Raw genomic sequence first — 25,831 nt, 5'->3', positions numbered from 1 at the left:
GTTTTGTGATTTCAAGATTTTAAGAAAAAAGATTTCAGAATTTCAGGATTTTTTATGAAATAAGGACATTAGGATTTCAGTGTTCAGGGTTTTGTGATTTCAGGATATTAAAATTTTATTTTTTAACTTTTTGATTTTACGATTTTATGATTTGAGTGTTTTGAGATCTTTCAAGATTTGAAGAATTTAGAGTTTCAGAATTCAATGATTTTGGGATTCTATTTCATTTCTTGGTTTTAAAGACTCTGCAGTTCTGGGATTTTAAAGTTTTAGGATTATTCAGATATTAAAAGGTTATGATTTCAGGAGTTGGGTATTTCAGAAATTTAGAATTGTGGATCTCAAGATTGTAGGGTATAGGATTTCCGGATTAAAGGACATTATGACTTAAGGATATTAACACTGTGGAATTTTATGATTTTAGATCTTAAAATGATTATGATTAAGATATTTCAGTATATTGGTGTGTAAGAATTTTAGGACATCTAGACTTCATGGTTTTGAGATTTCAGGATTGGAATATTTTAGAATTTTGGGGTTTTACGATTTTGGGATCGAAGGACGTTAAGACAACAGGCTTGATGAGGATTGATTTCGGAATATTGAATTGCGAGTGTTTTTGAGATTCCCGGATTTTAGGGTTTCAGAATGTCAGGATTGCAAGAAATATTGTTTTTAAAGGCTTTGGAATTTAAGGATTTTTTTACTTTGGTATTTTGAGAATTTAGGATTTAGGAATTAAAAGATTTTAGAATTTCGCGATTTCTGGCTTATAGAATTTTGGATTATTAGAAATTCATGATTTCAAGATTTATGGTTTGAGAATTTCATGATTTTATGATTTTAAAATGGAATGGAATCTTTAGGATTCAAGATTCTTCAAGATTCTAGGATTTGTGAATTTTTGTACTTTGGGATTGATTTTAGGATTTAAGATGATTAGATTTTCAACTCTACGTTTTTTTGAGAAATTTCAGATGTCAAATTTCAATTAAAAAATTACAGGATATGAAACATGGATTATTAGGCAATTCCGATTCTGCTAACAGATATCTATAGTCAAAAGTTATGGAATTTTAAAGCAAAGTAGAATTAACAGTGAAGTGTATAAAGAATTTCAGGGTTCTTGAAGTTTGGATTTCAGCTTTTTCTCATTTTATTATTTTTTTGGTTTTAAATCTGTAAAAAAAGGAAATTTTGATTCTACGATTTCATGATTTGAATGTTTTGAGATCATTTAAAATTTGAAGTATTTAAAGTTTCAGTATTTAAATATTTTGAGATTCTAGAGATACTAGATTCTTTTGCACGAGTTTTAGGGCTCTGCAATTCTAGAATTTCAAAATTTTAGGATTATTTGGATGTTAAGATTTCAAGATTTTATGCTTTTAGAAATTACACTCTTTAGAAATTTAAATTATGGATCTTGAGATTGCAGAGTATAGGAATTTGAGATTTAAGAACATTCCAAGATTTTATGATTTTAAAATTTAAAATAAATAATTTCATGATTTTGAGGTTTTGGGATTTGAAGATTCTAGCATTTTGATGCTTAATGATTCTAGGGTTTCAGTCCAGGATTGAAGTATTTTAGAATTTTGGGATTTCGGAATATTTAGTTCCATGTGTTATCAAGATTCCTGGATTTATGGGACTCAAAATTTTGGGATTGCTAGAAATTATGCTTTTGAAATTTTGGCATTTGAGGATTTTTCTATTTTAGTATTTTGAGAATTAGGAATTTTGGAATTATAAAATTTCACGATTTAAGGTTTTAGAATTTCAGGATTTTAGGATTAAAGTTTTACAAAATCTCAGGATTAAAGCAATCTGAGTCTTTGGGATTTCATGATTTTGGGATTGCGGAATTTTTGAATTTCGGGACACCATGATTTCAGGATTTCAAGATGATAAGACTTAAGATTCTATATTGGATTGTTGACTTAGGTGTCGTACACAAATTACGTAACGCTAAAAACCTAGATTTCAGACCCCTTCCCCCCTATGTAACGATAAGTAACGTTCGATATGACTCCCCCCCCCTGAAATTACGTAACGCTGGACAGCCTGTCCCCCCCTACAAATTTGCAGTTTTGAGCAAACATCACAGTTACGTAACGATCTCAACTACCCCCCCTCCCCCCTATGTAACAATAAATAACGCAGACTCAACCCCCCTTCCCCCTTCATGCGTTACGTAATTTGTGTACGACGCCTTAAGATTCTTTATTGGATTGTTGAGAGTTTTTAGATATAAGGAATTTGAGATGTCAAAATTTATGTTTTAAAAATTAGAGAATTTGAGGCAAAGAGGCATCGCCTACCGTATCTGCTCACAGACATCTACAGTAAAAAGTGATGGAATTAGAAAGCGAAGAATTTATAGTGAAGTTATGAAGAATTCCAAGGTCTTCAGATTTTGAGAAATTCGGATTTCAGCTTTTTCGCATTTTAGTATCTTTAGGTTTTACGATTTGCAAATAATAGGACTGGGATTTCACTATTTTAGGATTTGAATGTTTTAAGATCTTTCAAAATTAATAATGGTTTTTGGATTCTAGAAATGGTGGATATAATTTTTTGGTTTTAGATCTCTGCAATCCATGGATTTTAAAATTCCATGATTGTTTGTTGTAGGGTTATAGATTTTAGGAATTAAGCACTTTAGAAATTTAAAATTATGGATCTTAATATTGCAGGTTATAGGAGTTTCGGAAGTCTGTGTATAATAAACAGAAGGTCGAGTTCCGAATCGGAATGTAGCACCAAGGCTTTGCTTTAGGAGTTTCGGATTCAGGGACGTTATGAATGTAGGATTTTAACATTTCAGGATGTTGTGATTTCAAAATTTGAAATATTTGATTTTGGATTTCATGATTTCGACATTTTGGGTTTTCAAGAGTATAGGATTTCGGGATTGTTGGAGTTTGGAACTTGAGGATCTTAGGATTTCAAGAAGACGAAATTTTTGGACTCTACGGCAAGGATTACTAGGCTGCTCACAGATATCTTGTGTTTAGAGTAATAGAATTGAGGAGCAAAGTAGAATTGACAGTATAGTGCATGAAGAATTTCTGGGTTTTCGGATTTCTAGTTTTATTTTAGGTTTTATGATTTTGGAACTTTAGGACTTTTAGCTTTCACGATTTTAGTATTTGAAAGTTTTGATCTTTTAAGGAATCAAGAAATGCTGGATTTAATTTCCAGTTTTTTAGGGCTGCAATATGAAAATTTTAAAATTTTATGATTATTTGATGTTAGGGTTTTATGATTTTGGGAATAAAGCACTCTAGCATGTTGGATTAATAGATCTTAACCCTCTAGTGAACTTCGAAAAAATCACTATGAATCTTCAGAAATATTTTTCAAGTATTGATTGGAGCTCTATAGAGGTGTAACTGAGTACCGCCTAAAGGCACTAGAAAGTTAAGATTTTAGGGCTTAAGCTTTTGAATTTTGTGATTTTGAAATTTTTGGTTTTGGATTACATGATTTTGAGATTTCAGGATTTAAAGATTCTAGGATTTTGGTACCTACTTCAGAATTTCAGGATTATTTGATTTGCAGGCTTTGAAGTTTCAAGATTTAGGATTCTAAGGTTTTAAGATGTGAGCTTTCAAGATTTGAACATTGTACAATTCGGAAATTTCAGGTATGTATGGCTTTTATGGCTTCAGAACAATGTCTAAACTATAAAATTTGAGATTTCGTTCTAAGCACTTAAGAAGGCTTTGAGTTACTGTCGAAATACATATCACAGATCTCTAAAGTGAGAAGTGATGGCGTTAACATGTGAAAAAGAATGTATTAAACATTTGAAGTGTTAGGATTTTGAAATTTATGATTTTATAACTCAAGAATTTCTGGGTAATGTTTACTAGTCTTAAGCATTTTTTAAACTTTAGGACTTAAGAATTTCAGAAGTTTAGGGTTTAAAATTGTTAGGATTACAGGATTTTTTGATTTTAGTATTTGGTGATTTTGGGATTAACCCGTAAAAACCCGGGCCGGAACTTGTTTTTTGAAAATGCTCGTTCTCAGCACTGGAACGGCCGATTCGGGAAAAATTGGAATTTTATTCAAGGGGAATAGTTGCTCTAAGTTTTGGTAAAGATTCCACCCCTCCGGACCCCTCCTCGTTTTCGTGAGACGCAAATATGTCTGAGTTTTTTTCTAATTTTTCAAACAAATTGAGCAAACACTGGGAATTGTCATACGTAGCAATTGCTCCATGTATCAAATCATGTCAGGTAGATGAAATATGGTATGTAAGAGTGAATTTTAGAGTTTCCAAATTATTTCAGTACAATATCGCAAAACTACGTATTTTCATAAAAATTCAAATAGGAAAATCGTTCTTCAAATGTCAAGCTCTACATTTTTTAAGTAATCAATACGGAATCAATACGCGATGAAATATTCATTTTAGCATGCAAATATTTTGAGAAAAACGAGTTTAAATTTACTAAAAATATAGAGCTCACCCTAAAAATATAGAGCTCGAAAATTAAAGAGCTAAGTTGAAACCTACCATGGGAGACTGGGAAAATCAGGTTTCCATGAAAATACGTACTTTGGTGAATTTAAACTGGGTTTTCTCAAAATGTTTGCATGCCAAAATAAATGTTTCATCGCGTATGGATTCAGGAGATCTTACCGCAAAAATGAAGAGCCTAAAATTTGAAGAACGGTTTTACTGTTTGGTTTTTTATAAAAAAGCCTTGTTTTGTGAATTTGTACTGAAATAGTTTGGAAACTCCAAAATTCACTCTTACATAACATATTTCATCCACCTGACATGATTTGATACATGGAGCCATTGATACATATGAAAATTCCCAGTGATTGTTTAATCTGTTTGAAAAATTAGAAAAAAGCACAGACATATTTGCGTCTCACAAAAACGGTGAGGGGTCCAGTGGGGTGGAACCTTTACCAAAACTTAGAGCAACTATTCCCCTTGAATAAAATTCCAAGTTTTCCCAAATCGGCCGTTCCAGTGCTGAGAACGAGCATTTTCAAAAGTTTCGTCCCGGGTCTTTCGGGTTAAGTGAAGGAAGCACTGAGAATTAAGAGTTCAAGAATCTTAGGATTTTAGGAATTTCGGGTCTTACTGAAGGATTTCACCATTTCAGGATTTACAGATTTCGGGAATTTATTTTTTTTCTGGGTTTCAAAATTTTTGGATTTTAGAAATTGCAGGATTTTGAGATTCAATCATTTTTTGGATTATGTTCTTTACGATTTCCGGATTCCTGGATTATAGAATTCCGGGTCTTTGGAATTTTAAGGTTCTATAATTTTAAGACATTTGAATTTTCAATCATAGGATTTTAGAATTGTAGGATTTTTTGAATCGGAAAAATTTGAGCTTTTGGGGTTTCACGATTCTAGGATGATTTTTTGGATTAGGGATTTTAGTACATTTAAGATTCAAGAAAATTTTTGAATTTCATAATTATAGGATTTTAACATTCGAAGGTTCTAATATTTTAGGATTCAAAGACTTTAAGATGTCAGATTTAAGGATTAAAATATGTAGAGTACGAGAACTTCGGAATTTCATGTTATGTTTTTAAAACTTTACGTTATATGAAATTTCAGGATTTAACTGTTGTTAAATTTATTAAATTCTTACTCGAAATTCTCTAATCTGAATTGCCAGGTGATTTCTCTACCGCCCCTACAAATTGGTTAATTTGTTTTTCCTTCTCATTTACAAAATTTTCTACCTACATACAAAAATGACAAAAATGATTATGACCTAGATATTAAAACAGGGCCTCGTACACAAACTACGTAACACATGAAGGGGAAAGGGGGTTGTGCCTGCGTTACTTATTGTGACATAGGGAGGAGGTAGTACTTTTAGATCTAAGGTTGTATAGATTCAAGTGTTTCCGAATTTAAATACTTTAAAAATTTATGATTTTTTGAATGATTTGGTAATGTAGGACTTTGTTAATATAAGGTTTTCGAATGTATGGATTATTATCCATAATTAATCTAATATTCCTAGGATTTTAATTTTTTAGGAATATTAAATTTCAAGATATTAGGAGTAGAGATTTCAAAAGTTTTGAGATTTTATAGTTCGAGGATTTTGGGATTTCAAAACTTGAGGATCTTCGTATATTGGTGTTTCCGGATTCCAGTATTTGAGGGTTTCAGGATTTTCGGATTTTCGAGTTTTAGTATTTTTCAATTATAAGATTTTCGGATGTTAAGAACTTGGAAATTCAGGATCTTAGGATTTCAGCACCTGCAGATTATCAGACTTGAGGATATTAGGGCTTGTAGAATAGAACATTTTAATATTTTAATATATGAATTTCTTAAAAACCTTCAAATCTTTGAGAATGTTATTATTTTAGAATTTCAGGATTTGAGAGTTCTATGAACTTTGTATTTTTGAACTGCAGGATTTCAGAAAACTAAAGGTTTATCATTTCTGGAATTATATCCACAAAATATTTCAAATTTCTGATTTTGGGATTCAAGAATTCAAGAATATCGGCATTTAAGGATTTGAATGTTGAGGAAATTTGAGATTCTTGAATATTAGTATTTTGGGATGGTAAAATCGCAGGATTTTTAGACTCCGTGAAGTTAAGCTATCATGATTTTCAGATTTTGGAATAGTTTTCTAACCTTCTTCAAAGATAATTTGTTCCGGAAAAGATCGAAGAAGCCGCGCAAAAATTTAGCAAAAAATATGCGATATTAGCAATCGTCCACACAATGTAACCTACATGAGGATTTACATCGAAACGTAATCCGATTTGTCACCCAGCAGAAATCAGCATATTGAGCAAAAGGAGCAACACCCAATGTAGGAAGTGATTACCGTTGGTGTCAGAAACCCACGTAAAGCCGGGGATCAAACAAAGCCATCGCGCGACTCAGTTTAATTGAATTTCTGAAATCGATGCTTGTCTATCGCTGCCGGCGACACGACCTTAGTCTACTATTGTTTCCCCTGGTCGGGCAGGAAGTGAGAGCATAAACTTACCACACGTGATTTGCTGATGATTGATGCCTGGAGCAGTTATTTGAAGATTGGAGTGAAATGGTGCCAACATATAACAAGTCAGTAGGTATTATTCAACCAACCAACGGCAGCCGCATCCACACCGAAATGGCGGACGCGAAAGGTGAGGCCGGGTGAGGTGATGTGCGTGGCACGCTAAACTAGCAGCTTTTCAATAACCGGTAATAAACTGCTAGGTAGTGTTGTTGCTGCCGTTGTCGTTTGCTGATGGGAATCGAATATGGTTATTAGTAAACGAGACGAGGTAAAACTGCCATTGGATTTCGAGATTAGCTGTTGAAGCTGCAAAAAATAATTTATTTCTCAATTTGTCATTTATTGCCCTGGTTATAGTGTTACCTGTATGGTTAATAAAATATTGCACTTTTATATGTTTGATGATCTTGATCGTTTGAGATTCACAAATTCAACAACCACTATACCCTGACGATCCCAGTGACACTTAATATAAGAATTTAGAGAATACCAACTGGAATTTACTTACCAGTGCCCTTCACTAAAAAAGTTATGACCTGAAGCGTAAAACATTAAGAACCGATTTTGATAGAAAATGCAAAGGGGAAGCTGCACAAGCTGCTTCTAGCAATCTTCTTTCGCACGAACGGAGCGGATGCTGCTGTTTGATAGGATCATAAATTTGACCCACCGTCCAGGACTGGCTTTCCCACTAGTGCCAGCAGCGTTAGCATTCAGCGGAACTAGAGGCGAAGATTTTATCACTTTATTTAAATTGCGAACCCTTCCAATAATGGCTGTGAACGTTCCATACTGTGCCTTGGTACAATAGAATGGCACTGGTACCGCTCAGGAGTACTGTTTTCTATTATGTGATATGCATAAGTATCGACAATTGTTCCAGCTCAGTAGCATGCGAGGCAAAGCAGTGCGCACGCGATTGCACATTTGAATCCTAGTCACTAGGGGACTGTGCCGACTGTGAATTATGCTCCGCTTTCGGTAGCTCGGTGGTATATAGACTTTTGATCGGGATTATATTATTAAATGCATGATGAGGGTGGATTTATTTATTGCTCTAGGTTGAGAGATGGTGCACTGTGGAGAGTATTGAAATAAAGTTTTTGTTTGTAGTCATCCACTGGAAGATGTGAACATCGGTTAAGAGTAAATTTTTGTTTGATTATTCACACATTGAAGTGAAGCTCGAGACTTAGATTCCCTCATGGAAAGTGTGCTTAACTTCTTCTCACTGTGTCCCAAAGCCAATCACGATTGCTCAATGCCCTCGTTTGGTTTGTTAGTTCAGTTCAGCGAACAATGGCGCATTATTTTTCCGCTCACCCGCTGATTCATTGCGCACGATACAACAGGATGAAAAATTACTAACAAACCGTTAAACTTACTGTTTCGCGTTTGATAACGAACACTGATTGATGCTTCCGGAATCCGCGCATGACGCCTCCTGAACTATGGTAATGGTTTTCCGTCGATTCTTAGTCACTCATACGACGTATTTCCTTCTGAATCAGAAAAAAAGACAAATAGAAAAAAACTACCTACAGAAAATAACCAGAAAACTACAGGGATTATTCAGGGTTTAATCAGTATACGGTTGGAAAACTAACATATATTATTATTCAAAAATAAACAAACACGAGACAAAAAAACAAAAAGAAACAGGCGCGATAATCAAGCAGAAAATAACCGGAAGATTGACGTAAACAGATAAAAACTTGAAAAAAAAAATCGATAATATAAAATAACGGAATCCAAAAAAAAGAGGAAACATGCTATGAATAGATAGAGGACATTAGAAGAGAAACAGAATTAAAGGAAAAATATTTGATGACTTCATAGGTGGTTTAAAAGCGATTCAAATCATTCTACCGGTCTATCCCTTTATTTATTTTGACTACCAAAAATACAATTTTTTAAAGTTCCCAATCAAAACAGAGTTGGCAATCGCTTCTCATTCTAGCCGACAAAGAAGAGTAATTTCTCCGCGAGTCTTTTGAACCCAGCGTTTTTTTTATCGCCCTATTACAAACATTATGACCATGCGATCACCAAAACGGTGGCATTTGGGATATCCCCGTGAAATGAAATTACCTACAACCCACAAAACTTTCATTACGATGAAAGTTAATGAAAAGCCTCACGTCATCAGCACTGTTGTTACTGTGGCAACCGTTGACCGGTAACGGTATGCGCTAAAGGCATTCGCGCAAACCTTCGGAATCCGGAATCGGTTGTGAAGATAGCGTTGTTTTCTTTCGGCAGCAAAACCGGACCGCGATCGGACTCCCCACATACAACGTCTGCCACCATCGCTGCCGCTGCCGCGCCGCCGCCGCACGCCGGAATGGTACGGATCATTTGCAATGTAAATTTCTGTCACCAGCACCGCAAGCAAGAAGCCGTATGGCAAACCTGTTCGGTTTGAATCGGGAGACTTCTTGAAAGCTTCGGCGGCTGGCCTTATTTGCGTAATAAATTAAGATGAGTGAACATTGTTTTGTATTTTTTTTTTTGCACCGTTCTTCGCAGTGATGGACAACTGTCTGGGCTGTGTGGTGTGAGCCATCGAAACTGGCAGGTTTCGATGGAGACGGTGAGGGGTTCCGCGAGGTTCGAGAGAGTGGGAGAGATCAGATGGCTTAATTTTCGCCGAGTGCGTTCCATTCCGGTCCAAGGCGCCGCTGAGTGATGTTTTGCATTCACTGTTTGTTGTTAGATTTGTTTTTACGGTTTTTTTTTCTACTTGCTTCAGTTGATGAAGAAAACTCGTGTCTTTTGACCACATGTTATTAAAAATGCTACCCTTTGCCATGGGATATAATGAAACCGACGATGATTTTTTTTCTCGTTTTGTACTCGGTAGGAATACATGTTATAGATGAAATATATACTGCACAGGCCGTTCTGTATCGCAGAATGATCGAGTTGATTTTTTACGATTATCAAAACTGGGGAAAACTCAACATCAAGCAGAGCCATCGCAGCACAGTGAACCAGAATGGATGTCCCTGACCAAGATAACCGTATAAGGATGTGTACTGCACATGCTAACGTCCTCCCACTGGCGCGAACAGAATGGTCTACTGCTGAGCGCCTGGAGATGTGAATAGTGGTAGCGTATCGTGAAACGAAGGCGAGCAATGCAAGTAGAACCTTTGCAGGTTTCAAAACCAAGTCGTGTTGCGTCGCTTCACATAGCGAAATATATATGTTCAATGTTCACGTGGATAAAACAAAATAAGTTAATTAATGCCCTGCGTAGTGCAAAACGGCGCACGAATGGCGCGTCCCGTGCGCTTATTTGCACAGTCGTCGACGACGGTGTCAGCAGTGTTGGACTATCCAGCCTCCACCGAATAGGAGGGTATGTGTTTATGGTATTAATTATTACCGCGGTTGCAGTTGTAAATTACCAATGACTTTACAAGTTTAGCGAAGGTCAAAAGAAGCGCCAGGCGCTGTCCCAGCGAGATGACTATTATCCACGGGGAATAAATTGGCGACGAGGGAGGGGTTCACTTGCAGTTCGTCCTTCGATCGCTGAGTTTTCCATCATGTTGAACCAGCAGCGGAGATTTAGCTTTTGAAAGTTTGTTTATGACTGCTGCCTACAACACTTGTATCCGGTAGTTTTGCAACTAACTTGCGCAATTTTATTTGCAGTCTAACTAAATAATATTCCATCGTGGAAGTTAATTACCTGATAACTTATTTTACTTCTGCTCATTTTTTACTATTTCAATCACAAAGTTGGAAGAAAATATTTTGGTTTCACTAACAATAATCCTGAATACCGTTTGACCTTGTCCAGAGAAAATACCTATGACCGATACAATACTACATAAGCTGAATTTTCTTTAGCCTATTAGTAAAAAGTGCTGCTGCGCGTCAAGTCTTTGTCGTTTGTTTTTAACTCTACCTACATTTTCAACCGGAGAAATCGAAAGTAATCGTCGGAGGGTGGGAAATCAACTCATAGCGTATGAGCAAGAGTGTTGTCTTGCTGAAAGAGCACTTTATTCTTTGTCAACGTTTTACGTTGATTTCTTCGTCCAATCGGTTCCATGATGTATAATAATTGGTATTGATTTTGATATTTTGATATTGATATTGATTTTAGCATCCGTCGTTCGAAAACTCCGAGTGCTCGTAAGTCTCCTTAGGGCAATGTCCACGTCTTGTACCCGTAGCGAATAACCGGTCGTATAAGTTTCAGTCAATCTCTAGTCCAGCCTTCTCTGCCTCGCGTTTATGTCACTATGATCGGCAAAGCAGATAAATTACCTGGATGGGTTAAAATTCGTCACACGCATGTTGAACGCCACTCGTCGCATAACACCGTCTAGAGCAACGTTGAACGGTAGGCAAGAGAGACCATCGATTCCCTGTGGAATTCGGATTAGCCGAATAATCCACCCGAAATTTATCCGAAAATCAGTCGGATCAGCTTCTCGGCAAAGCCGTTCTCGTCTATGATCTTCCATAGCTCGCTCCGGTCAATTGCGGCTTTTATATCAATGAATATCTGTGATCAGTGGATCAGTGGATCAAAGCACTCGGCCAACTTATCCGGGATCATTCTGATGAGCTTCGCTCCGATACCATCTTCGCCGGTCGATTTGTTATTGTTCAGCTGCTTGATGGTCACTTCAACTTCGCATATCGTCGGGAGCTGCACGTTTCCGTCCTCTGCTGGATCGACGATGTTATTTCCATCGCTGTCTTGGTGTTCTTGCTGTACGCCATTCAAGTGTTCATCGAAGTGTTGCTCCCGCCTTTCGGGCACCTTACGATCGTCCACCGGAATAGTCTCTTCCAAAGTCTTACGGGATGCTTTAAGTATCTGGTAAAACTACCGCGTCTCATAAAAGTAATTCAGCTGTTATAGTTCCTTGAACTCCTCCTTTCTTGGCCGCGCTTCTTCTCCAGGAATAGTTGACGCTATTGTCGACTGTTTTCATGGAGCTCCAACAGTCCTCGAGTAGGGTTTGAACCAACTCAACTTTTTTCGGCAGCCGAATGCGCGTAGTTTTCAGTGACCTCGATTTGCCTCAGTTGTTCATAATGGAGAGTTTTGGATGCATCTCAACCATCACTAAGTAGTGGGCTGAATCAATGTCGGTGCCTCGGTAGGTACTGACGTCGGTGATGTCCGAGAAGTCCTGATCATCTATCGCTACGTGATCGGTTGTAATTTTGTCTAATTTGAGACCTCCAGATGTACCAATGTGAAAGGTTGTGGTGGAAAAAGGTTCTACGTACGGCCATATTCTTGGAGGCGGTGAGACGTCGTCAACGTCAGCGCCCACAGGCTGATCGTTTTGGACTGTTGCAAGACAAAGAGTTTCGCTTCAGAAAACACGAACTTCTGACTTGCGTGCCGCAAACAACTTTACCACGACGTCACTGTACTTTTTCATCTTATTCATCTTATTCATCTTATTCTGTAAACTTCTCCTCCTGGCTGACATTAGCGTTGTAATCCCCGATGATGATTTTGATATCATGTGTTGGGCAGTGGTCGTATTCGCGCTCCAGCTGCGCGTAGAATTCATCCTTATCATCATCGGTGCTTCAAATGTGAGGGCTGTGTTGTGTATATTGATGATGCTGACGTTGAAGAACCGGTCTTTCATCCTCATCTGGCACATTCGGACCCAGCTTTGGTAGATGGTATGACCGTCTAGGAACGTACGTACCAAAAATCTTTCCAACAGCCCTCCTGCAACGCTACGATCCGACTTTCCAATCATTAGTCCGTTGTGCTTCGTTCGTTGCTAGGTTGTTTCTCCTGGTGCAGCCTCGCCAGGCCCACAACCAACCCCTTAGTCTTGCAGAAGGACCATCGTGATACCGCTGTTTCAAGTCCCGATTTCCACCGGACTTGTGGTGTTAAGATTCCTGGGTGCACTTACAAGACGGTAGTTCAGCTCCTAGCATGGAAGTTAGACAGTCGAATTAGCTAACCAAAGGAGCCTCTCTCCTCTATCAGCATACGACCAGAGGGCCAACCGGGGTTGATTACCTATTCTCTCCTAAGGTAACTCGTACACCAGTCGGTACCATGCGATACCAGGATAGGTTCCTGGTAAATCAGAGAGGATAAGGCCTTTTTCATGATCACATTTTTTTGCTCCAATCATGCTTAAAATTGGTATAGGGGAACCGCATGTATGTTCATCTCAATACCTATTAGGGTGGGGAATCGTTATATGGAAAGAACGAAACTTGATAGCAGAAAGCCAGAACCAAGTTTTTTTTGTTCTATTTGGAGCTCCAAACAATCCTAAATTTATCGGGAGTCGATTGGTTTAGTCTCCGCTTGGCGCATTGCATTTCAAATTTATATGGAGGTTTGTATGGAAAAACCAACGTTTTTGCATTTTCCATTCTAAAGAGCTCAAAGCGGCTCAAACCATAGGTTTCATGACTTTAAATGGTAGTTTTTTTGATGCCTAACAACTTGGCCGAAGACATCAAAGAGCTAGGGTGTCCCAAAAAAATGCTGGAGCTGTTCAAAGTTGAGTATTTTTTTTTATTCTCGCTTATTTTCCGTCGGTCTAGTTCCGCCACTGTTGTGGCCAATCACCGACGCCCAGGGAGGCGACTCCACACCCAGGACCCTAACTCACGACCCGTTTATTAACGGACCGGCGCCAACGGCTTTACTTCCTCATGCGATGGAAAGCGTGATCCCAGAGATTTTTCGCCTCAGAAAATCTCCCGGTGTCGGCTAGGATTGAATCTAGACCAGTTGGGTTGGTTGTGAGTGGATCACGCCACCTCACAACCATCGACACCTATGTCGGCGGTTGGATTCGAACCCAGGCGTCGAGCGTGGTTGGCAGAGACGTTACCAACCACACTAGGCCCCCGCTCTCAAAGTTGAGTATGTCGAAATTTATGTTACAAATCATTTCTTCTGCCAACACTGCCACCGTACCGGCGTTAGTCAGATTTCCATCAGAAGTAACCTCTGAAACACGTTGTGGATTCTAAATACGCCTAGAATATTGACCTGAATTTGTTTGTTTGATCCAGCTGAGCGTATAAACTCGTTACGACAGGTTATTTCTGATGGGAATCCTACTGGCGCCGGTACATTGGTAATGTTGGCAGAAAACAAGATTTTCTGCATTTAAATTGACATACTTAACTTCGAACAGCTATAGCTCTTTTTAGGGACATCCTCACTCTTTAGTGCCTTCTGCAAAGTTGTTAGGCATCTAAAATACTTTACTTTAACATAATGTAGTGCATTATTAGATCATTATTGAGCTCTCTAGAAAGGTAAATGCAAAAAAGTAGGTTTTCCCATATAAATTTTCATATAAATTTGAATAGGAATGCGCCAAGCGGAGACAAAACCAATCGACTTCCGGTAAGTTTAAGATTGTTTGGGGCCCCAAAAGGAACCAAAAAAACTTGGTTCTGGAAAATCGATAATTTTTCCCCACCCTAATACCAATATTCATCTCATCGCTCTTTTTTGTCCAATTTGCTGTAAAATTTCACGTTTTTTTTTTTCAAAGTAAAAGTAATTGAAATTTTACCTCTCGTTTCCGTCGAGTTGTTGGAAGTTTTACTTTGTTGAATAATAGTAAAATTTGACGATTAATTCGACAAATAAGAGCGATGAGATGAATATAGGGGCTAAGATGAATATCGCACTTTAGACTGTTATTTTTTTTTTTCTTTGATTCTTAGGGTACTTCTTTATGAATAAGGGTGGTCCACAAAGCGATAAATTTCGTTTATATTATTTTGAAAAAAAAAATGAAGCTTTGCAGCCGCTGACCAATTCAAAATGTTTCTACGACAAACTAAAGGTTTTTCAAAAAAAACATGAGCTCGTACCGTAATTTATTGAAACGGCATTGGGAATATAAAAGACGGTATTTTTTTCTCATCCTCAATTTTTCCTCTTCGCACAAATCTTGTAGTACTGAAAGTGGTTTACAAGTTCATATAAGAAAGCTTAAGACTACTGAAAACCTCATGTATACTTCCCAATCAATCATATTGTTTAAATATACGAAACTGAATAATTTACAACTGACCACCATACGTCTCTATAGGTTCTATTGTTCAAAATATATCCCTATGAGCAACGATGTCGAAAACGGAACCTAAAAATCTGAAAAGTACAATAAATTTCCCATAAACTGTTGGTTATCTGATCGTTCCAAACTGTTTCACAAGATTGTACGGTGGAAACGAGTTCGTATTTCTGCCTTTCCTGCAATATGTTTTACCCAGTGTTGTTAGTCTCACTCATGAACAGCATGCAGCACCTCAAGAGAGGTTCTCGTAGCTGCCGATACACAATTGCTATTTCTCGTTCTTTCTCGCTGTCTCCCTTGCTCGCAGTCGCTCCCGAGACCATATGCACAAACGCGCGCTTACTCTTTTACTCGTGTGTAGTCTCCTTCTCGCGAGCACAACCAGCCGAGTACTATTGTTTCAAGATGCATTACGATAGTTGCGGAGGGACTAGAAAAATATTTCAAATAGGGTAGTCCGTTACTTCGGTAGCGGTTGGCTTCGGCAGGTTTTGCATTGGACTGATATAAAAAACTTACCAAATCAGTCCGATAGGTTCCAGTAGGCATGCGATACTTTACAGATTCTTTCCCCACGTTCGGCTGTCGGTGTACGAAGCAAAACCGGGTAGATGAAGAAAATATTTTCATTTTAGAGAACATTTTTTTAAGCACTCCTCCTAGTCGAGCAATATTAGTCGAGTACTCTTACTCGCAAGCAGGAACTGGCGTACTCTATTACTGTCGCTGAGTAGCAATACAAAAAAGTTTTTTCGTGTCGATGCGTGCTTGCTGCTACTCAGGGGAATGCATGAAGAAGAAAGAGTATCTCAAAAGCGTGTGTGTAAAAGAATTAAGATAGATATGTTCCGTTCTCAAGCAGAAAGGAGGAGAAAGGTTTTGCTTCTCGCAACGCAATTTGCAACACTGGTTTTACCTCGATTGAACTTGCTGAATCAAAATCGGATCAAAACTGAAGAAATTACAGGTATTTAAAGTCGAGATAAAAATTGTGATTTTCAAACATGAAAATCATCGAAATTGCCTGACATAGCACATTGAAAGTGCTACACAAAATCGATACCTCAACCGATTTTCATAAAACTTTGGAAAAAGGTTTCACAGTTCGAGAAACAAAGGAGATATGCAAAACACCAATAATATTGACATGAAAAATGGAGTTTTTTTCCGGCCTCCGACCACTGTAAGCCACACACATGCAATGTGCAACACACAATAGCGTAATAAACAGCTGAGTGGCTAAGAGTACGGCACCTCCAGCTGAAAGGAATAAGGAAACTGGGGAAATGACAAAACCTGAAAAAAGGCATAACCTGAAAAAAGGCGGGCGAATCTAAAATAAACATCGTGAGTAAAAAGTGAGCTTGTGATTAGTTAGCCACTGCTTTTTCAATTAATTTTTAATTAGGTAATTTTTTCACTTGTTTGCAATCGAAAAGATGTGCTTATATTATTTTATCAAAAGTGTGATTTTAAGATTTGTTTCGTGAAGGTTACAATGCATACATTCGAAACGGCACTTGGCACGTACGATTCTACACTCTACCATCCTGTTCTCAGTTGTGAACACATTTTTAAAGTGAAACTGTATTGGATATGAAAAAGTTTTTGGCGTAGGACTACGTCTTACCGTGAGAAGTCCATTTTGAGATTTCTTTCGCATCTTGTAAAATATTTTATATGTAATATTTCAATCATGTATAGCGATGTAAAATTCGACACATATATTTTTGATTTATGGATCATTCGATTCCTGTATTTTATAAGATTTGTTATTAGCATCAACAGAATGACGTAATTAAAAAAAAACAAGTCCAAATTTATTTTAAAATCAATATCATGCAACAAACCACGTGCAAGCTTCCCATACACAGATATCGTAAAAATGTACCAAATATTGCCTTTACACTTCGCATCTCCATCGCTACCACGTGATTGGTCGTTTCATCAATCATCCAACTGTTCGCGTGGAAGAGATGGTCCTAATTTCATGCATAAAAGCAGCACAGGCATGCGGCTCAGGTTCATTTCCCATCTGGCTTCTGAAACAGAAGCATCAGCAGCAGTTAATAAATATCTTCCGAGAATGTGAAGAACATACAACTATACAACTTTTTTAAGCTCCGTTATTTCCACTTCTGCGTTTACGATGCTGCATATGAAGCACATACAACCAAGCAGTTCCACAAAAAAAGTCCCATATTTTTTTTTAATTGTCATTTTTGATTTGGCTGAAACTTTACATAGACGTCTCTATAGGCAAAAGATGCCATTTTGCAATTTGCAATTGGTTTAATTTTTTGGAAGCGAATAAAGATTTGAAATTTTTTGAGAAGCTAATAACAAAATGCCGTTTTTGGAAGGTATTGAAAATAACAAATATTTTTAAAACGGTTTGTTTGATCGGTGTGACGTTGTAGATAATAATTTGTCTTTCCAGAAAAAAACTTTTTCCAGAAAAAAATTTACACTCTCATAAATTTGTTTAAACAAACAGTCAAAAGAAGAATTAAAAATTGATTATCTAAAAAAGCTCATTTTCTTAAAATCTGATTTTTTTATAATGACAACAAAAGATTACCTAAACAATGAATAAAATATAACTTAGAGTCTATATGTTTTTTTTTGGAAAAAAATTGTTAACTACAATTTTGCCAAAGATGTCATACCGATCAAACATACCCTTTTGGCTTCAAAAATATTTGTAATCATCAATACTTTCCCAAAATAGCATTTTTAAATAGCTTCCCAAAAATGAGTCGTGTTCTTAAACACCAAACCCCTGGCTCATAGAAACATCTATGGAAAGTTTCATCCAAATCAGAAAGGGTCGATAAAATTGGTTGCCCGTTTTTTTTGTGGAATTGCTCAACTGCACTACTTTTTCATGTTCCGTCATTCTCGCTTCTGCGTTTCCGAAGTTGGTAGTTTTTTTCTGAAACAATAAAAACGGTCGTAAACATTGGAGCGGGAATGACGGAACTTGAAAAAGTTGCTGCTGGTGCTTCGCAAACGCTTGCCGCTTGTCTGTACTGCTTTTATGCATGAAAAGAATATTGAGACTATGTTCCTCCACCAACATTTCAATGGAGAAAAGAAAAAGTGAGCGTCAGATCTCAATCGCAATGTTGATGAGAGATCGTGGTCAGAGAACAGGAAAAGCGAAAGGCACCCGGATTAGATTGTGCCTGATTTGTTGCGGTTCAATTCTTGTGTGGCAGAAGACAGTTTCCGACTGTAAAATAGACATATTGGATGATGGCTGCTGTGAAACCAGCAGAAAAAGTACTAACTGGAATGAAATTTGGGGTTTGTTTAATGATTGGGGTTAACTATTCCAATTAAAACAGTGTTTTTTTCAAGACGAACGAATCTAATTTTCTCTTTTGGATATACACATAAGGGTAGGTATAGACCAAATTGACGTGAGCTTGAAGATTTTTTCTTTCTTTCGTTTGTGGTGGTAATAGCTCGAGCACTGACACCTCTCTACAGGTCAAATAGGATCCTCTACATTTCAAATAGGATTGAAAATTGAATAGTTGATTTTCTTATTTCTATAATATATACCGTTATAGCCAAAATGCAGAAATGCTCACAAGCTTGAAGAAAAGTGCTCTAATATATGGTACCCATTAAGAGACGATGCCAACATTTCCGTTTGCCGTGAAGGGGTAGAGGAAAGTTATGTACTGAATTTATCGTTACAATGAGACCTTATAATGTTAAAGATTGAAACCAATAAGTTTGGAAAGTAACAATTAAGAACGTGGTAATTTTAGTTTTCTACCCTCTTGCTCACTTGTGTGTGTTGCGTGTTACTGAATGATGGTCCTTGTCAGAATCCATTTAAAAATATTGAGAAGAGTTCTAGACAGTTAAATTGCCCATCTAAATATCTGAATTAAAAAATAAATCTGAGGTGACCGTTTTTTAAATTCACTTTTGTTTATAAAATCAATTTTGTACTGTTTTAGATCTCAAATTAATTTTTGGAATATAAATTAAAATCCAGATAATTTCCTTAAAGTCATCAATTGACAACTTGTTTCATTCTGTCGTCAGTAATTAGAATTATCGGTATATGTGAAAAAAGGCTTAAAATCTTTCGAAGTGTTAGTCTAGATCAGTGGTTCCCAACCTTTTTGGCTCCGCGGCCCCTTTTGATAAAGACAAGAGCTCCGCGCCCCCCTATGCGAAGCTAAGAGAGCTTCGCGGCCCCCCAGAAGAATTTCAGTTACAAATTTTGCTATACGAGGCTACGTTTCTCAGTCTCAAATCGTTCTGCAAGTCTAATTTGTTTCACGTTTTAGTCCTAATACGCAAAAAAGTTAAAACCGGCTTCAGAGAGGTATTTGGAAAAAATAATTATTACCTGTCAAAGAGCTGCGCGGACCCCTTGCCGGCCGCGGACCCTCGGTTGGAAACCACTGGTCTAGATGCTAATAGAAATAACAGCAGTAGCGTCACTTCGAGAGCAATAATTTGAGAACGAGTTTATTTAATGTTATGAAATTTTGACAGCATTCTAGTTTGATTGGGTATAATCGGGCAACTAGAACGATTTTTTATTTGCAATGCCATCTTTATGTCAGACCAAAAATTTTTCAGTCCATGAAGTGGGTGCGGAGTTTGCGAAAAGAGTGCGAATTATTAGGACCATTTTTGTGAATTAACCATAGCAGAGCAAAGTAGAACTATTTATCCTATTCACAGACATTTTGAGCATTTGCAAAATTTCATAAAAAATTTTTATGCATCATAAAACAAACACTATATTTGCGCTTAGCATAAAGTTTGCCTTTATGAAACTTACTTATCTAAATAAATGTAGGGGTTATACAGTTGTTTGTACAATACAATTTCTGGGAATATTTGTTTTTATCGATTTGTAGATCGGTGAATCGTGAGTTTTGTCTTTAGAAAAATGATAGATAAAAGTCAGCGCTTATGTTTGAAGTGATGCGAATTCCACGTAACATTTTTTTCTCTGCTCACCAGAAAGAGTTTGTGCACAACTAGTAAGCTTAAGATTGATGTTTGTAGTGTGCTAAAGTCTCCTCCCACCAAAATGTTATTATACGACTACAGAATATTCGTTCTACAAACATGAAAAAATAATAACCGCCTTCTTCCTTTTCTTTTGCTTTCTTCCAAAACCACAGACCTGCTGCCGACGTCGGATCGCTTCACGGATGCCAACGTTACGTCATTCTCCCGGTTGCTGTTCGATGTGGCGCGTGATCAAGTGATCGTCGGTGCAAGGTAAGTCAACTGAATAAACTAGGTAGCGCATAAAAAAGTATGCTCTAGATCTGCTGGCAACGGGTGGTCAACTCCCAGTATACACGACGACGCCGCCCCGCCGCCGCATCCATCGATAAACTGAGTACACACATCAAATGGTTCACCTGAACACATATAGACGGGAGATACCTAACCTGTTTGGACGGGAGCTGCTACCGGTTGGCCTGGGCCAGTTGACCTTTAGTTGAATAGTTTGGTGCTGTCAAAATTTGAGTACCGATAGCAAATCGCCACTGTTTCTGGTTGACCGTGGATCCACATGTGAGCGGAGCTCCGTTGCGCAATGTGATATTTTGAAAGACACTACGTGATATGGATTAACAGGGTCCACTGATACTTGCCACAATTCAGTTCCTTCGTATAGACTGCAGCGTAATCGCTCAACGAGTGCTGCCCATGAATTGCGGCTCCCCAGCTCTTTTTTCGAGAGCCAATCAGGCCGAAAACGCGGGTGTAGCCAAAAACTCCGTTTAAGGGGATAAAGGATCCCAGAACTGCAACGATCCTCCCTGGCCACGTAATTATTCCATTATGACTGAACATTGCCTGCACTGCGAAGAGCGTGTCAGTAACGAAAGCTGACAACTGGTTTTCCGTCAGCATCAGATTCAATTTGAAATCCGCGAACACAGGACTTGAATAACTTAAAACACGACTCAAGTGGAACATCATAAAAGTGCTTCTTAACTTCATTTATCTTCACGTGGACAGGCTTCACGCCGGAAAAGTGCAACTACACAGCAACAAAAATAATGAAACGTGAAAGTTTGCATACTTTTCTACCGGATTTTGACATGAATAAATGGATTTAACCGACGTTGTGACTGTACTGCATCATTGATTCTTGTTGTTCCTGTCATCCAACGTTTTTTTCGTAACGGGAGTGTTAAAAAAAAACCATAAAACCATACCTTATGCTACCATCTGAAGGAGGAGGAATTTTGCACGTCAAATAAATGACTCCACCGTAGGCAAAATTTATGAATCTCCCACTGCCGCACTCGGATCTCGGGCATGTTACTTGCCAATGCGAAGCCAGTATGATCATTTCGGTCACTCTGCTGACATATTCCAACCGATTTGAGCGGAGCGCAGCTGTCAGCGAAACGCCTAAAACAATTTACCAGCCGAACCCGAGTAAGTTCAAATGCCTCGGGCTCCCATTAAGCACTACTAACCGCTTGCGTAGACGGCCTTTCGATACCTGCTGAGATCATTCGCCTTTCTGTAATTAACGATTATTTATTGATCACACTAGTCTGTCACACGCACACAGTAGAAACTGTTCAACTATAACTGTACGCTTATTATAGGGTATAGCTATTGCGAATGCTGTTGAAATTGATAGGACTTAATTTTGACTGATTAAGACTTTGAGTTTGTGCTCTGCCCTGCCTAAATACAAGTGTCGACCTATTGTTTGTTTGCTTATTATTGCTACACTGCAGTCGATTTTAAAGTGGCACAACAAATAACAACAAATATATCTGTTAAACACATTCGTTGCCTCCCGACAGCCGAAAATATTTCAAGATTTCAAGAATGCCAATAAAAATTGAGTTTCAAAATTCAAGATTTTTTTTTAAATTTTTATGTGAATTCTGATAAAATTCGTGTGAAAAAACATATAAACTTTTGGAGCAGGAAATAACACATAAAAAGCATTTTCAGTGTGCATATTTAGGTATTATTGCAAACCATTTCCAAATCCAGTGTCGCAACACGTTTTACATGAAACCTGTAATGAAGGTGAAAAACCACAATCTCCTCCCACAGCTGGTAAACCAATGAGATCCCTTCGATTTGACGAATCAGCCTGGGTAACGATATCTTTCGTGAATCGGAAACCACACCACTTGATGTGTGTCACTCAGTAATGGGCCGATTTCGGGGCAGCAATCAAGCCGGAGGCCACACTCGTGCAAAGTGCAAGCAGTGCAAAAATTGTGTTCATGGTGTAATTATGCAGCGTCTGTGTTTATTTAACTGCGGTTTCCGTTGTTTGTTACACATGTTCTACTGCCTGGCAGTTTCTGTGGAACAGCGCCGCACCGGGGTGGAGGGGGGGGGGGGGAACCCGTAATATGACTGCCCGGTTGAAAACAACGCCAATGTTTGCGAAGTCTTACCTACTTACGACTTGATTTGCGCGTCACCCTCTCGGTTCGGAAACCCGACCGGCAAACGGCAGCCTGAATTATTTCGAATACAAATCTCCGATAGAACAGGTTCTCCGGACACGGCCGTTCGCCAAGTGTGTGGATATAAATCTTCGAAATGCGAACGTGAAGCCATAAATCTTTTGTGTGAAAAAACGTAAATTTTACTTCGAACTTGCCGGGGAAAGAAAAGCAGATAGTTCCTTAAGAGGACAAAACCAGATTCTTGCAGTTTCGAAGGTCTTCGTTCCAATGGTGTAGGAATTGTCTTGGTTCGCCTTTAGTTGAATGAAGTACATCCTTTTAATTAAAATAATGGCTATCCTATGGCCCTAGGGCTGCGGGAATGAAGTTTTCGAAACCATTTAAAACTATACTTATTGTATATTAAAAAGCATACTCTGGTGTACTATTTGCGTTGGCTTGGACATCCTCTTGTCCAATGCGACGTCGATAACTGTCCATTAGTACAAGGACGAACGGTGTGCTACCATTTTTGGAGCGATGTCCGATGATTGGTGTCTCGTCAGAAGAAAAACATTTCGGAATCGTGGAGTGCTGTTTACCTTGTTATTTCTGCGCTGCTTGGTGATATAATGTTTTATTTACCCATCATTATCGGCCATTCCCGACAGAGCCACTTGATATGGCTGTCAATATGGGTAAATGTCCGATCCATAATGGTCGATCGATCAATGTTAGTGGGTCGAATCAGGTTCCCCTGAAAAATATTTTACGTTTCTCACCGAAGCAGAGATACAACCATTGTCAAAAGTATTTTTTGGCTTTAGACTCTCAGAACAAAACTAAGAAATGGATGTATGTGCATTCGTCTCATTTTGAAGATATGCAAATGAGCCTTGCCATGCCAAATGATAAAAAATACCTACGAAAAAAAAAATATATTTGTTGAAAATTCCTCCACCCGGGGAAAATACCCAGTTTGCGAAGTCAAATATTTGTGCAAAGTTTCATTCAAATAAAAAGTTTAAAAAATGGGCAGCCATTCTATTTTGTCTTACCGGAGAAAATGTACACTGTAAAAAATTCAAAAACAAAAAACAAAAAATTTTATTTTGAAAATTTTTTTTATGAAGACTACAAAAACAAACAAATTTCAATAGTAGGTGCACAAACCAGTAGAAAAGAATGTTTAATCATCAATCATTCTTTTGGTTGTCCTGGTAAGAACATTTATTGACATCGAAGTTTTTCGGTGCTAACCTTTCAATGTCACTTGAAATATACAGCAAGAACTCGTTAGGGGATTTATTTGATGTGCCAGATTCTTGATTTGATCTGCCGCAGTTTCCGTTTCTCCGCAAACGTCTCTTGCTGTGTCGAATACGGTGCAAACAAGTTTAAACAGTCAGAGTGCACGAAGACTAAAATAATCTCATCTCATTTGATGCAGGCAACCAGCGGTAACGCAACCCTCTCTCGACGGTTTTCAGCTTCCGGATTCGGATTCGGGAAATAAAAATTTGATTTCCCGGAAAATCCCGGAATACCGGGAAGTAGAAAATAATACACAGAAAAGTTCAAGGCAGTGATATATTTAATTTGGATTTTTTTTGTTATAAAACAGAAAAAACAGTAAATATGATTCAATGATTCGAGTTTATAAAAAAACATTAAAACTATAAAAAAGGATTGATCAGTTTTCGAAAAGAAACTGATCGCTATTTTGTATGTCATAAAGCGAAAGCGATGACGGTCAGTAATTCACGAACAGGAGCATTAGTGTACCAATGTAAATCCACTCGAATTTAGTTTAGCGATAGGAATTAAAAATTTCATCGAGAGAAAGTTACAATTCAAATTTTTAAAAAATGTGCAGATAAGTGTTCATGATATTTTTCAAATCAATTTTTCAATAGAAAAATGTGTTAGATATGGTGTGAACTTGAAAAGAACTTTTTTTCCGAAAAGAACCATGGACTTAGGACTGGGAGACTCTCTCAGTTCGAAAATTTATTCTGGTCTTAGAAAGTTGATTTAAAAAAAACGAGAGAATACTATATCTTTACGTTTTAAGTGTTTCTCAGACATTTGGCATTAAAAACAAGGTTTCGTTTTCAAAAATTTCATCAACTACATCCTGTGCATTTTTTTATCATTTCTGACTGCTTTGAAACTTCCCGAAATCCGATGGAGTCAAAGGTCAAAATTTTCTCATCATTTTCTCATCAACACTCTAAGGATCACATTCATGATAAAGAGTGAAAAAGATGATTCATACTGTTCAGGGCCGGGTTCGCAAATGGTTATTCAATCTTGCTCAACATTGCCTTGAAGTGTATACAATTTCGAAAAAGTCTAAAATTGTAATACGATTTACCAGAGATTTTCATTGAAATAATTTTTTCCGGGATCCCGGGATTCGAATAAAAAATTCCCAAGAATCGGGAATCCCGAGAAATTCAATCCCGGGACATCCCGGGTCGGAGGCTCTAGTTGTCATTCTCGTTAGTCAAAATATAAAGTTTTATCATTTTTGTGATTTTTGTCATAATTACCATACATGCCATTTGTGTATTTTTCCGAAAGAGGTGTAGAAGATTTGCGAAAAACAAAAATGAAGTGAGTTTATTTTGATGATATACACTGCCGTTCCAATCATAGTAGTCCCATGTTCTACACAAACCCTATGCACGCTGGGACAACTTTGCTTGGAACGGCAGTAAGATGATCTCTTTATTGTTCTTTTTGTCAATTTTGATGACATCTTGATGAAATGTTTTTTTAATTTTTTTTAAACAACATTTCATGTATTTGGTGACTTTTGAAAATTGGTAACCATACATATAAAAATGGAGTTCTGTCTGCCTGGTCCATATAGACTTGGAAACCACTGAACTGATCGACATGAAAATTTGTATGTAGGGGTTTTTGGGGCCGGGGAGGTAAAATGAAAATCTAAATCCGGAAAAAGTGAAAAGTATATCCGATTTCAAATGCTGATAAATCGATTAATTTTCGATTCGTTCTTGCACCAATCGATTGGAAAATCTTCTAAGAATCCTTCCAAATGCAGAAAATTGTAATTTTATTATTCGAACTATTGTACTATTGAATATTGTCAAGCCTTGTCAAAACGCAAAATACGACCTCTGATTGTTCGTTATATAATAGCTTTCCCAAGCACGGTCGATAGAAATATAGAACTAGTAATTCGGAATGTACTATTTGGCTAATAAGAGCCTGTTTCAGCCGAACCTGCTCACATTAGTTCCAGGCAGCGACTACAACAGTCCTAACTTAGCAGCCGTAGT

The 25,831-nt window shown here is 37.6% G+C and overlaps 1 protein-coding gene across 1 annotated transcript in view; it reads left to right on the top strand.

The window, feature by feature from the left end:
* The window catches only part of LOC129729976 (semaphorin-5A), a 327,831-nt gene that overhangs the window by 110,263 nt on the left and 191,737 nt on the right, over positions 1-25,831 (top strand). The window contains exon 4 of the mRNA XM_055688911.1: positions 20,256-20,355. Coding sequence (XP_055544886.1) covers positions 20,256-20,355 — 100 coding nt within the window. The remainder of the gene's footprint in view (positions 1-20,255; positions 20,356-25,831) is intronic.

Source organism: Wyeomyia smithii, chromosome 3 (genome assembly GCF_029784165.1).
Source record: "Wyeomyia smithii strain HCP4-BCI-WySm-NY-G18 chromosome 3, ASM2978416v1, whole genome shotgun sequence".
In the NCBI taxonomy this organism is placed as follows: Eukaryota; Metazoa; Arthropoda; class Insecta; order Diptera; family Culicidae; genus Wyeomyia; species Wyeomyia smithii.
This window is presented reverse-complemented; position numbering and strand designations above follow the sequence as displayed.